Genomic DNA, 14426 nt, shown 5'->3' with positions numbered 1-14426 from the left:
TAGTTTACCCAAAAATGGAAATTTGCTAAAAATGTGTCCTCAGGCTAATGAAGGTGTAGAGTTTGTTTCTTCATGGGAACAGATTTGGAGAAATGCAGCATTGCATCACTTGCTCAGCAATGGATCCTGTGCAGTGAATGGGTGCCGTCAGAATGAGAGTCCACACAGCTGATAAACACATCACAATAATCCACAAGTAATCCTAACCACTCCTGTCCTTCAGTTAACATTCAGAGAAGTGAAAAGCTAAAATAAAATTGCCTAAAATATGATTCATATTGCCATAATAATGCTTTCTCCAGTGAAAGTCATCTGAATCAGGAGAGAAATATGCAAAGATTAAGCTCCAATTACAAATGAAAACAAAACAGTTCTAAACAAATGTGTTGGTGAATTTTGATGTGAGAGAACAACAGGGGACGAACTTTTTCACTGGAGGAAGCACTGTTATGTATTATGTCTCATTGGCCAGAAGTCAATGTTTTAAAGTTAAAACCTTAATAGATGGATTTGTTTAACACAGATATGATGGAGTGGTGTGGATTATTGTGACATTTTTATCAGCTGTTTGGACTCTCATTCTGACGGCACCCATTCACTGCAGAGCAAGTGATGCAATGCTACATTTCTCCAAATCTGTTCTGATGAAGAAACAAACTCATCTACATCTTGAATGTACTGAGTGTGAGTAAATGTTCAGCAAATTTGCATATTTAGATGAGCTATCACTTTAAAGATTTACTATTCTAAGCTTTGGCAGTTTTTCTCAGACATATCTTTCGGGAAAAGGAATAATCTTTCACAAATAGCAAAGGGTATACGTATAAATTCAGTCATAAAGTCAACAATGAGTCTTTTGAGGGATCACAATAGTTCACAGGATCACAGGGATACACAGTGCATGGTGCTCATAAGTTTGATAAAACGTTTTGAAAGTCTAAGTATTTTGAGACAGTGTCTTTAATAAATGCTAAGCTGTAGCTGCCATAAATACTCTCGATCTCGATTACAAATCTGTTTTCTTTATTCCACAAACTCTGCATCTAGGGTGTAATAATAGGGATGTAATAATTAAAAAGTTTTGATTTCAGAAGTCCAGTTGCCTAGAAGTGTGAATGAAGGCACTCAGTTGCTGTCACAGTTAAAGCTAAAGGAACGGCTCCGTAAAGAGTCAGAGTTTATCTCACAATCAGTTATGCTACAAATTTGTGCAGAGTGGCTCATTATCAGGGCAAATCTCTTGCTTGAATGCTGCTGTCTCGACATGTAAAATCCTGACGCATGCAGTTACAAGGGAAGATCTCCCTCATGAATTCCGATCATGCAGAAGAACTATCAACCAGACACCCATTCTTCAATAACCGTCAAAGCCCAGCAGTCGGTGAGAACAGGGCAAGTTGTCACACATGAAATTTGTCAAAGTCACATCAGAGTAACTACAGTTTCAAAAGTCATATATCTCGATCTATCTATCTACCTATCTATCTATCTATCTATCTATCTATCTATCTATCTATCTATCTATCTATCTATCTATATATCTATCTATCTACTAATTGTTAGTAAATTTTACAAATAAGTGCAAAGAAAGAGCAAGTAACACATTGAATTAAATAGGAAATTTTAAAGTTGAAAGACTGAAATTGTTCTTTTTCAAAATGTTTGCATAAAAATGATACTTCTACATTATTCATTGAACCCCCCGAAACACTGTAGTTGAACATTTGTCTAATGTTTATTTAATTCTTAAAAAAAATATGTTTAACTGTGTGTGTGTATGTCTATATATATATATATATATATATATATATATATATATATATATATATATTTAATTTGTCACATTTTTATCAGGACATGCTGTCACGTGTATTAAACGTTGCTTAAAAATAAATTTTACTTTTTTTTTACCGAATTATTGTTATTATTAATAAATTCATATGAATTTATATAAAAATGATAAATTATAAAATAATATAAAATTGTATTATATAAAATACATCCCACTATAATATAGCAGTATTATTGATTATTATAAAATTACTAATAATCTTTATATAAATACTATTTATTCTACTATTGGCTACAACAATGATATCTGTCTATATGTTAACTTACACATTTTTATGGTTTCATGCTTTTTCGTGCTTCAGTCATTAGTATTTCAATTTAGCACAAAAGTTATTAAAGAGCTTAACTGAAGTCATGTTCCCATTGTGCCAACTTACCCCATATACTGTGACAACATGCCCCACTTAACTTACAGGGGTGGGGGGTTCTCATGTCAATACAGAAATTGACTTTCAAAAATAAACCTGGAGTGACAACTAGTCCTCACCTAGTTCTTTCTTTTCTCAAACATCAAAGATTCAAATGCCTTTCTGCTGGTCCCAGGAGGATATATTAGGAAAAGCCCACATGCAACTGGTCATTCTCCAGCTTCCCTTTTGGCAGCAGGCGTCCATTGGCACCTGCGTTTGGCATTTCCTTGTCATTCCTATCATTGCACACAACCCTCAGCAGAACATTCGACAAGACGTCTTGATACAGACTCAGACAGACCCATCCTGGAAGATACAGCAATGTCACCAGTCCCATGAAATTGAGAGGATAGTGGGAATAGTCCCAGGAACAGGCGCCACACTGTCTCAGAGTGAAGCCCCAGCTGAACTCCCACGTGTAAATGAAGCAGATGTAGATGGGAAGCCGCTGCAAGGTTCCCCATCCTCTCCTGAAGTGCAGATGGAGGTAGAGCTTATCCACCACGAAGCTGCAGCTTCCATACATGAAGAAGGACCACAGGGACGTGTGGCCCCTCAAGGTCTGATCTGATTTCTCAAACAAGTTGAACACAGAGGTGAAGAGCACCTCGTCCAGAAAGCCATGCATCCCGAAGAACACGAAGCGCAGGACGCCGGGTAACCCGTTTGGGGAAGATGACCTCAATAACACCCGCTTGTCCTGATACTGCAGACTCAGGAAGCCTTTATGAAAGACATTTGTGAAGTACAAAGCGAGGATGTAATGCACAACGAGCTGCGTGATGGAAACCATTCTGATGTTCTCCGTGCAGGTCACCACATTCCCTATTAAGATCTGCAGACAGATGTACAAGGACGGGTAGAAGACGAGGTGGAAAACGACAGGTCGCTCTTGGAAGCATCTTTTTTGCAGGTAGAGCTTCTCCAAAACAAGATGCGTGATGGAGTGCACGATGCACAGGTACGGAGAGGAGAACCCCAGCAGTCTGAAGTCGTTGTGATCCAGGAACCTGCGCGCGGAGGACAGCAGGATGTCCAGCGTGACTCCGTGCATCCCGTAGAAATACATGCGCATCCACTGCGGTAAAGCAGGCTGAGCTCGTCTCGGCGTCATCCTCATATCTGTCCTCAGACGCTGTCAGATGTCGATGCGTCTTTGTGTGACGGTCATTGTCATTTTACGCTGTGCCCGCACGAAGGCCAAAACCTCACTAACCGCATTTGTACTTGCACGGTCATTCGCACTAGCGAAAAGGGAAGAAAAGTACAGACAGACACGTAATAAAACCCACCACAAGATGGCGCTAATAAACCCCTACAAGCTCCAGGATCCTTTTATAGTGAATCTCTTGTTATACTCTTCATTTGTAAGTTGCTTTGAATAAAAGTGTCTGCTAATTAAAATGCCATCATTCTGCGAGCACTGTCGAAAAATCAACTATAAATGTTTCTATAAATATACTGGAAGAAAAGAACAAATTACGTACAAAATGGCAGCAGTTCTGAGTGATTTTCCTTTGTGTTTCACTGTGCAACATAATGGCAAAAAAAATAAAAAAAATAATGCTTTTTCTTTTTTTATTTCCTACATTTTGACAACATCTGCAGCAACACTGCAATTCTTCAAAGCGGCCACTAGAGAGAAGCAAAAGTGAGATTTTAACTCGAGCCTCCGCTCATTCTGTCCTTAGAAAAAAAATAACTATCCCTTTAATGTCCATTTAACATAAGTATAAAGTTAATATATCTAAATACCAATTTTAGTTGCAGCTACTAAAAATAAATAAATAAATAATGGCAGTTGTGGCCTACACATGTCAGGTGTAATAAATTCTGTACTGAATCTTTCTAAAGATGCTTTTTGTAGTGTCCATTCGATGCTTTTCTTATTTAACACAATACTTACTTTGTTTGAAATTAATTAGATTCATAATCACCACATTTTATTATTACTTAGATTAAAAAATATATCACTTGACAGCCCTCGTTTTTAGTTTTAGTAACTATAATAACCCTGCTTATAAGGTTGTAGTCTGTGCAGACAGCAATGAGCTCACTAGGTTTTGGAACACAACTAATACCCTCTCAGCTAACACTGGCAATTGATATTTGTATGTGATTGGCAAATTATTAGCAAGCTGGTACATGACAGGGTCTTTCAGAGCATTACAGCAATGCTGAAAGCAATACATCGCTTAAATTCATCCCAGCACAGGCACAGCATTTTAGAGTAGCAACGCCTGGCTTAAATATGTTAGGCTAACATTTCTTTATTTTATTTATTTATTTTTCTAGTGTAAAGAATGAAAACGACGCAGTAAAGATTCGATTTTTTATTTTATTTTGAGCTTTCATATTTGCAAGGTTTAGACGGAGTAAAAGAACTTCACACTATCTGTAGTTCTTTTTTCTTAACTCTTTTTGAAGCACACAAAATTTGAACCTGTTTTCTCCACAGGAGGGCGACACTCACGTCTCTGACACTAGACTGATTTAAGCAGCTCAAGAGTCTCATGTGATCTTGGTCTGTCAACTAGTTAGTCTCAGTAACTACCAAAAATCCTCAAAGCCCTCAGAGAGTCTCAGGAACCCTGACTGAAGCACTTCTTTCTGCTCTGAGACTGATGTTTGATGAGCCGTGAAACTCATTCATTTTAGACCAGTCACAGTAATGCTTTCATTTTGAACTGATTTATGATTTATTCAAGACTAAGTGTCATTTAAAAGAGACACACCAGAACATCCTTTATTTACATTATTATTTCTGTTTCACAACTCTAACACAAAACTGTTACTAAACAGTCTTTTAGACACCGTCTATGATCATGTTTCATGCCTCCTGTGTTACACTGTTGCAGTTTATTTCTAAAGACTATACAACACAAGCCAGAGGAAAATCTTGCATTCAATTACTTTGCATTGAAAATGTACATTATTATTATTATATTATTATATTATTATTATTGATATTATTCAATATCAGAAATATTTATAATGTATCTCTATTATAAAAAAATCACATCAATCTGTAAACTTGTTTTAATATCAATTACAATTTGAATTGCAGGAATAGCTTGCATTGTTCTGTTTATCTCATGATGTTTTTAAAATAAATTTTTAAAACATACAAGTCAAAATAACTTTGAACACCTCTTGTAGTGAACTGTGGGAATTGCACAGAATTTATTTCAGCTATAAGTTGAGGCAGACATAAACCTTGAATTGTATTATTTTGCATTGATTGAATATTTATTCATAAATTGATTACACTCTGAAGCAAAATAAAATGCCAACAAAAACGCATCTGGTAAATGATTTATTTAGTTTAGTAATATATTATTAGATCTTCCCCATCGCCCATACCTTTTTCAAACTGCTTGTCCTCTGTAGGTTCGAGAGGATCTGGAGTCTGTCCAATGTCTTGGGCCACAGACGGAGACAAACACTGGACACATGGCCAGTCCGGTCCCTCACAGGGCTTTATCTGTAATATATTATACATCCACAAAAATAAGTTTTTATAATTTATAGCTATGACCAACAGCTCTACATGACTGATGTTGCCATCTATTTTGTGCCGTCAGGCCTATCAAAAAGATGATCTCAGTGCACGATTTTAATGGATATCTAAAAATGTAATTTCAGATCCCATTTCCTCCAATTTGCGTCCCTCATTGGTTTGAGCAGCTCTGTGCATCTGGTTTAGTGTCAGAGGGGCGCAGTCGGGTCACGAGGGGAAGGAAAAAACAAAGTCCCACGAGTTACTCTGGTTCATGGTTTCTAGGCTTTATTAGACATCCCCTTCACTTCTCCGTACTGAGCCTTGCATCCATAATGAGGTTTTAAAGGATCTCGCTTGAGAGTTCAAAGGCGTCTTTGCTAGTCTAGACAGCTAGTTCAGAGCCAAGAGTGAGCAGATTGAAGCTCCGACTAAATCTTCACCGGAAACTGCCAATATATCTCCATTACACATGCACCAGAGCAATTGCTTGACCTCCCATCTGTAACTCATATCTCTGAGGTCACATTCTAAGGCTGTTGAAGGTCACCATTTCACATTTGGTCAGTTACATGTTTAAGCTTTCGAGCGAGGAGGTGAAAGGTAGGAAAGCAGCGTTTTCTCAGCATTTGAAAGAAGGACGGCTGCATGTTTTGAGGTCTGTGCATCCACAGCATGTCCTCAGCATGTCCTTGCATCTCGCAACGGATGGCGGCGTCCGGCTGTGTCATCCCCCAGCTTCATCCAGCAAAACCCTTTTCCTTTTTATATCAGCTTGTGTTAAACGGTGAGATAGCCCTGTGTGAGAAATAATTAAAGACATTTTTTAATGAGCTCTCATGGCAACCTGAGTATTAGCTGCTGCAAACTAGTGTGAAGGTTCTTGTGTTTTAATCAGAGGAAACAATTAATTTCAGGCTAAAAAGGCTACAAGGCATGTTTCGTGTGACTGCAGCTGAGCGAGAAAAACATCCTGTCAAACTTGAAAAAAGGTGATGCTAATAGAGGAAGAATACAGAACGAACTGACAAAAGATGTAGAATTAAACTAAAATGGGTATCTTCTTGTTTTAGGGAAGTAAATGTTTGATAAAACATCTGTAAGTAGCCTTGACATCGTAATATATTATAATATAACATTTTATTGGCTAGTTTTAGATTCAAGTTTTTGTCTTCTGTGTACAAACAACTTTCCTGGGAATATATTTTTGTAATAAAAATCAACCCTGGAAGCAGCACAACTGTTTTCAACATAGATAATACTCAGAGATGTTTCTTGAGCAGCAAATCAGCATACTAGAATGATTTCTGAAGGACTGAGTGAAGACTAATGATGCTGTAAAATTCAGAATTGCATTACAGGAATAAATTGCATTTTTAAATCTATTCAAATAGAAAACAGATATTTGAAATTGTAATGATATTTCACAATATTACACTTTTTACTGTATTTTTGATCAAATAAATGCAGCCTTGGTGAGCAGAAGAGACTCATTTCAAAACAAAAACAAATCATACTGACCCCAAGCTTTTTAACAGTGGTGTAAAACTGAGTAATTATATACTTTAACATAATATTAGCTTTAAAAAAAATCAAAAGACCCCTCAGGGCTATTGATATTCTGGCATGTGGCTCAAATAAAAAAAATATTGTTTTGCTTTTTTTATTGTCCATCTAGTTTAATCATACGTCTGATTGCTTAAAAATGAATAGCATGATTTGAGCAATAGCAACAGTGATGCTAGCCTCAGCATGCACCTAATAAGTAGTCTGACACTTCTGATGTTTCCACTCAAGTATGGAAGCATATATGCTGAAATAGTAAATTGTGCCTTGTTCCTAGATGGACAGAGAGTGGAAATTAATAGATTGGATGAGGAGATGCAGATAGAGGAAGAAAAAGAGGGAGATGTAGAGGCACAAGCCAGGAGACAGAGGCTGGTGAGAAAGAGGGAAATGTAGAGGCACAAGCAACAGAAACAGTGCAGAAAGAAGCAAGCATGGAGAAAGAGGCTGGTACATAATCATCCATTCCGTATTGATACGCGACTCAGCAAGGAATGCAACACAATATATTGTTGTATTGATATTTTGAGCAGCGCTATTTAAAGCCTTGTTCCATGTGCCCCTTTTATACTTTGAGCACCTGTCCCTCCAAAGGTCTCTGCAAGGCCCTGCAGTGCTGCAGTCGCACTGACCCTTATTCTGTCTGAAAGAATGAAAAGACCGAGCTGAAGGTGGAGCGATTCGACCAATCAGATGAAAGCAGCATTTCAGCTCCGCCCACAAGTGCGAATGAAATATTGAAGCCATAAACCGAAATGATCAAAACGTACACTGAACAACTGTCTTGTCCATGTTCTCTCACTTGAATCCTCTTCTTGAGTCTCTTGACCTTCTGCAAGCCCCGCCTTGTTCACGCAATGATTGACATGGCGGGAGGGGGCGGACACGTGATCGGCTCGGAATACATTTTCAATGTGCACATTGAATTTTGCTACATTCATTGCGGGACATTGAATGAAAATGCAATCGTAAGTGTCTTGACTGTGAGTGTTAATGCAATTAGGAAAAATTCATTTCATTTTCAACATTTTCATTTTCATTTTGCAACTTATAAAACGTTAAAATTAGTATTCATTTTACATATTAAAATTAGTGTGTGAAATGGCAAATTAAAATTATGTAATTTAATTTTCATTTTCATTTTGCACCAAACGTTGCACAAATGTATTGGAAAATGTAAATGTAAATACAGAAATGCATTGCCATTTTACATATTGCATTGTCGTTTTGCATATTACATTCCGAATTGAATATTGCTACCCATATGCTTCCATACTTGAGTGGGAATATGTAATACAGTAAGGGCACAGAGACATTTAACTAGCTGAAGATGGGGATTACTATCAGTGGTTAGTATTGGTTTACACTGAGGTCACGGTAACAGGATATGATGTCGTCAGCAACTAGATCTGCAGGATATGGCCACTTAGTGATAACTGAGAGGGTATTAGTTGTGTTCCAAAACCTATGTCTTTATGAATATAAATAACTAGGTTGGTGCAAGGTCTGCAAATTTTGGAAATATTATTTGATGTATTACTGCCATATTTAGTGTAAACATAAAAGTTGGTTGAAATCCTGTTCATTAAAATGAAAGATATTGCTGAGGGAAGGAACAAAGAGCTGCTACATCAGAGATGGACATTTTATCAAACTGCTGAGGTTTCAGTATCATGCAGTTGTTGAATAAAGAGAACAGAGGCATGCATATGCAAATCAGAAGGGAGTGGCCATGCTGAGTTCAAATATTCTGAGCAGAATGCGCAGAGGACAGAGGTTTGGCTAAATGAAGGTCATGCATCGTTGCTGGATCGAGTGTTCATTTGCTCACCCTGGGGAACTCAATTATTATTCACAGTGTTACTCATAATAAATGCAAAAATCTGAAGGGCTGGGTTTTCATATGCTCTTTTCAGAAACGTTTGGTTAAAATGCCAGAAGAATGTCAAACTAATGCCAGCAATTAGACCAGAGTCACAATTTGCATCAGTTGCCACATCCATCAAAAGAGAGAAAACTTTGGGAGAAGCCATCCTCGTTAGAAAGTCAGAAAGGCAGAGCATTTGTTTTCAGAAGCTTTTTGCACCAGCATTTCACTTTATTAATTATTATGAATTGTTCTAGTGAAATAATGTCATAACTTGCTCTCATAGTCTCTCCACATCTATTACAGATATCCAGCCTGATCTCACGGCAATTCATACATATTTTACGAGGTGGCTAATTCGTATAAATTCGTATGACCACACTCGTACAAATTCACACGATTTTTGCCAAATCGTACGTTCGTATGAATTTGTACGAATTACCTACACCTAACCCCGCCCCTAAACCTAACCGACACAGTGGTTTAGACAAATCATATAAAATCGTACGAGTGAGGTAATACAAATTCGTACGAAATTTGCCACCTCATAAAATCCTTTTTTTAATCCCTGTCCTTCCGGAATTGACTTAAAGCAGGAGATTCATATAATAATAACAAAATTTTTATATTTTCTTAACAAAAAATGAATGTTGCTTTTACAGAAGTCATTGCCATGATGCTAAGGTGTCAGGATGTTGCTCTGTGTTTACTAGTATATTCATAGATGTTTTAGAATGTTGTTACAGAAAAGGGTTGCTAGGATGTTCAAAGGTTGTTGTGATGTTCATAAATGTTTTTAGAACGTTGCTATGTGGTTACTAGGATATACATAGATATTTGTAAAATGTTCTTACAGTATATGATTGCTAGGATGTACATAAAGGTTTTTATAATGTTGTTACAGTTTGTGGTTGCCTGTATGTTCATAGACAGTGCTGGGTAGATTACTTACAAAGTGTAGTCTGTTACTGATTCCAAATTACAAGATGAAAACTGTAGTCAGTAATGTAAACTAGATGACTTATTTTAGGGAATGTATTCTGACCACTTCAGGATTACTTTTAGATTACTTTTGACCTAACTTGTTTATTGATTTAAATGGGTGTAAATAAGGGATTATAAAATAAGGAAGGAATAAAATATATAACCATAAACCAACATCAGAGTACATGTGTTGTTAAATTATTGAAATATTAATTTTAAATCTCAGTGGGACTTCAAGTAAATATTTTAGATCAAAGGGGTTTGTCTGACAAAATAATCTGAGAATCCCTGCATCACATGAACAAATATGAATAAACATGAAAACAGCAATGACATGGTCAAAGGTTTTAAATCTTTTAGTCAGTTATACAGTCTGCAGTGTTTAGGAACTAGCAAAATTATTCATCTCATACGTGATGTAATTGACTGAGGGATGCTTTTGTTTCCAAGTTCAGATGCATGGGTTGCAAATTAATTTACATGGCCATGTGAATACTCACTGTATTCAAAATGACACAATTACATTTGTTAGAAAGTAACGTTTAAAAGACAAAAAAAGAAGAATTAGAGGGAATAAATAAATGATGAATCATTTACTGCCATTGTGTCAATAATTTGTAATCATGTAATCTATAAAAAGTAACTGTAATCCAATTATGAGCATTATAAAATGTAATAGAACCTAGTTGGTATCTGATAACATAATCCGGATTACATGTAATCAGTTACTACCCAGCACTGTTCATACAGTAGATGTATACATGTTAAATGGTTACTAGGGTGTCCTATGTGGTTGCTATGTCAAAGCAGTCAGTCTCTAGGATATTCTGATCTATATATATATGGCTTGAGCCTATAGAGTTAAGATAAAGAATTTAAAGCAATATTAGAAGAAAAAGACCAAAAAGGATATAGCAAGATCTCTGTGAGATGTTTCTGAACGCTTTCTGTTTCTGATCTCCTGGGTCAGGGCTGGAGATTTATGTGTTGAATTGCTGAGGCCTGAGGCGTCTTCTTCCATTTCCAAATCCCAGACCTCCCGTCCCGATTGATTGACTGCGGAAGGACAAACATCTCTCACCACCCATCCAGAAAGAGAATTGGCTTCATGTTAATCCATTAAAATGCCAGAATCATTCTGTCAGCCCCGCAGAAAACTAAATTATTAAAGCCCTGTGTTGTGATTCAAACACAAAACATTCATGCAGTGAATCAAAAGCATTCAAAAGGATATCAGATGAGTGCCAATTTAAAGTTCTGCTCTATCAACTGCATTAGCATGCCGCTCACCGCATGGTGCTCAGGTTGTGTCTGTTTATGTATGTGGTAAGCAGGGAATGCTGGGTAATGTCACATTTGGGACTGCTCCCCTGCGTTGAGGTCACTGGGCCGAAGTGAATCTGAACAGTCCAATTAGGATTTGCATAATAAAAGATTAACAGCTTCAAACAAAGGCCTGTCTCTACAGGTGGTGGCTTTTTAACATGCCAGCAGCACAATAAACAACATACATGCATGCAGTCTAAATCCTGAACAAGTGTTCATGTTTAGTCTTCACAATAGTTCATGAGCATTATTGTCGCTTAAACTACGTACATCAGTTGGGTCTGAAAGTGAAATAATAGATGAATCTCACAAGAAGATGTTCATGCCAGAGTAATATTTCACTCTTTTTTATGTTTTTCATAAATAAAATATAAATTTATTTAAAAGGGTATTAATATATTATAATATAACATAACAAAAAAACAATAATATTAAGAGTTTTTTCCCTTTTAATAGGTTGAAATCTGAAATCTGGATATGCTTTTGTATCAAATAATTACATAATTATTTGATACAAAAACACATTCAGATTGAAAATGTATTATATTTATTATTTTATAATATTTCTAAATCTCTAAAATAAATTAAATAAAATTGGCACTTTTTAATCAAATTATGTTACTTTGTTTATATTTTGGGGTGTTATGTGATATATATATATAATATATATATTTAATAAATGAATAAAAATGGAAGGAATCATAGCACAGGTCCTCGCCACTGAGGCCCCAGAGGATGCTGGGTAGTCTCTGACCCACTGACACACATCCTACACCCTCTGAACATCCATCTGCTTTTGAGACTCCGCTGGAGAGACTAATGCCACAGTGCCAGCTCCTCTAAATCACAGGAGGGAGAAATTGTGTGTGTGTGTGCATGCATGAGGACGCATCGCTCAACTAGCTTAATAATTACTCTCTCTGTCCCACCCAGTCTTTATCAATGATTCAGCCTCACACACACACTGTATGCTTCCATCTTGTTACTGTTCCTCCTCAGTGTCACATAGCAGGAGCTGCTAGTTAACATTCAGATGGAAATCAGAACATCTTGCTCTCTCGTACTAGTTCTGACTATAGTTCACTACCAGCGTTCACTTCACTGCAAGTGCAAGTGTACTTCCCAAATGGGTCATGCAATGAAAAACAGATTTCTTGCTTTTTTGAGTTTGATGCACTATGGAGAGATACTCATTATTTACATAAAAAAGTCTTAAAGGCACAGCTGAGCATATTTCTCTCCTGATTCAGACGAGATTACTTTTTAACAGGGAAAAGCAATTGACCAATGTTCATTCACCAGATTACTCACTATTTTCACTAGTGAGACAACCTAATTTTCTTTAAATTTTCTTCCCTAAATTCCTGTAGTTATACGCCACAGCTTGCTGAAATACTCAAGCTAATAATGAATCAAATCTGCTCTCATTAACCGAATCTGCTCTTATTATCTGCATAAATTATGAAAATGACTCAGTAATTGACTGAGTGGTGCTAATCTGAGATAATGTGCTGTAAGTCAATGTGAGTTTAACGTCACAGTTACGAACGGATGTGAATCCAGCTGAATCCAGACCGTCTCAATCACTGACATAGATTGACATTATCACAAAATTTAGGGAGACTTGGGATGGTAGTTAACACTTTTCGTTTAAGCATCAGTAACTCAGTGGTTGTTTGTCTTAGATCTCTCAAACTTTGATAAACGGTAGCCACATTTGCCTACTATAAATAAATTTCACTTGGACGGGTACTGCATATTCACAGACTGTGAGTTCATGTAAAATATAAAGAGTGCCCTTGTTACAGCCTACCCCACTACAGGGGTGAGTTGCAAGGACTTTATTGAAAAAAATAATAAAGTTCTTTTAGGACTTTAAAATTAGCACAAAAATAATCGCTGTGTGTGTATGATGGAAACACATTTACTACATAAATGCACTGATGACCAACAAAATCCTCACATGACTTTGCCTCGACAGAGGATGTGATTGGATAACTGGACTCATTGAAATCATCATAAGTGGTTTTTATTGAACTGTTACTGCATAGCTAAATGTTGTAGCATGTGGGTTTGAAGTTAGCATGTATGCAAAGTATCAAATTAAACTGAGAAATATCTACTTTAGGTTATGTAACAACATAATGATTGCTAGGCAAAAAATTATGTTAATGAAAATGGTTACTTTCTTTTCTAAAAATCTGTTTTTTCGCATTAAAATGTTCAATGTTGCTCCCAATCACATGCCACTTTTCCTGTAACACCAAAAAAGTGATGGAAGTGTATGATATTGATGACATCTCCTCAGCTCTTTTCTGAGTTGTCAAAATAACTGTGCTACAACACTCCCCTCCATCTTCAGGAGTTGAAGAACCCAGCGCTTTCACGGTAATGTGGCTGTACGCCGCTTTCTGAGTAGCAGGTGTCAGAGATGAGCATGAGATGATTATATCGGATCAGACTAATAAAAGTAACAGGCTTTATCCCAGATGATATATGATGATTTATACGCATACAGACTCGATTCATGTTCTCCCACTCTCTGTGACTTTCAAATTCAGATAGCCTCTCTCTCTAAATAATCTCAGTGATGGAAAAGGGAAATAGATTTTAAAGCTGAACTGAAGTGACATGAATGATATTTCCCACAGAAAAAAAGGTTTTCAAAGCCGTATTTGCTTGAGAGATCATCCCTCTAAACCTTCCTGGGTTTTTTCATCTATTTGCCTGACGCTCATGAAAATATGTACAGTTTTATTTCAACTCAAAATCAAAAGGAAAAATATAGAAATTGTGGAAAGCATACATCAATATAAATTAAGATAAAATTGTTAAAACTAAATTATGAATATAATTTCATACTACTGCTACTTATTCATGATACTAATGATATGACATTTTCAGGACAATTAAATTATTGGTC

General features: G+C 36.5%; 1 protein-coding gene across 1 annotated transcript; it reads right to left on the bottom strand.

Moving 5' to 3' along the window:
* Positions 1-1947: 1947 nt before the first annotated feature.
* On the bottom strand, positions 1948-3510 carry LOC132098314 (transmembrane protein 229A-like). The gene has a single exon (XM_059504455.1). It carries the CDS (start codon positions 3379-3381, stop codon positions 2404-2406), a length of 978 nt encoding a protein of 325 aa, XP_059360438.1. The 5' UTR covers positions 3382-3510; the 3' UTR covers positions 1948-2403.
* Positions 3511-14426: the final 10916 nt, after the last annotated feature.

This window comes from Carassius carassius, chromosome 22, assembly GCF_963082965.1.
Source record: "Carassius carassius chromosome 22, fCarCar2.1, whole genome shotgun sequence".
NCBI lineage: Eukaryota > Metazoa > Chordata > Actinopteri > Cypriniformes > Cyprinidae > Carassius > Carassius carassius.
Note: the sequence above shows the minus strand (reverse complement) of the source record. Positions and strands in the feature narration are given on the sequence as shown.

Bases quoted from the DNA above. Each gene is read 5' to 3' on its own strand.
- LOC132098314 (XM_059504455.1), bottom strand. From the start codon at position 3,381: ATGAGGATGACGCCGAGACGAGCTCAGCCTGCTTTACCGCAGTGGATG.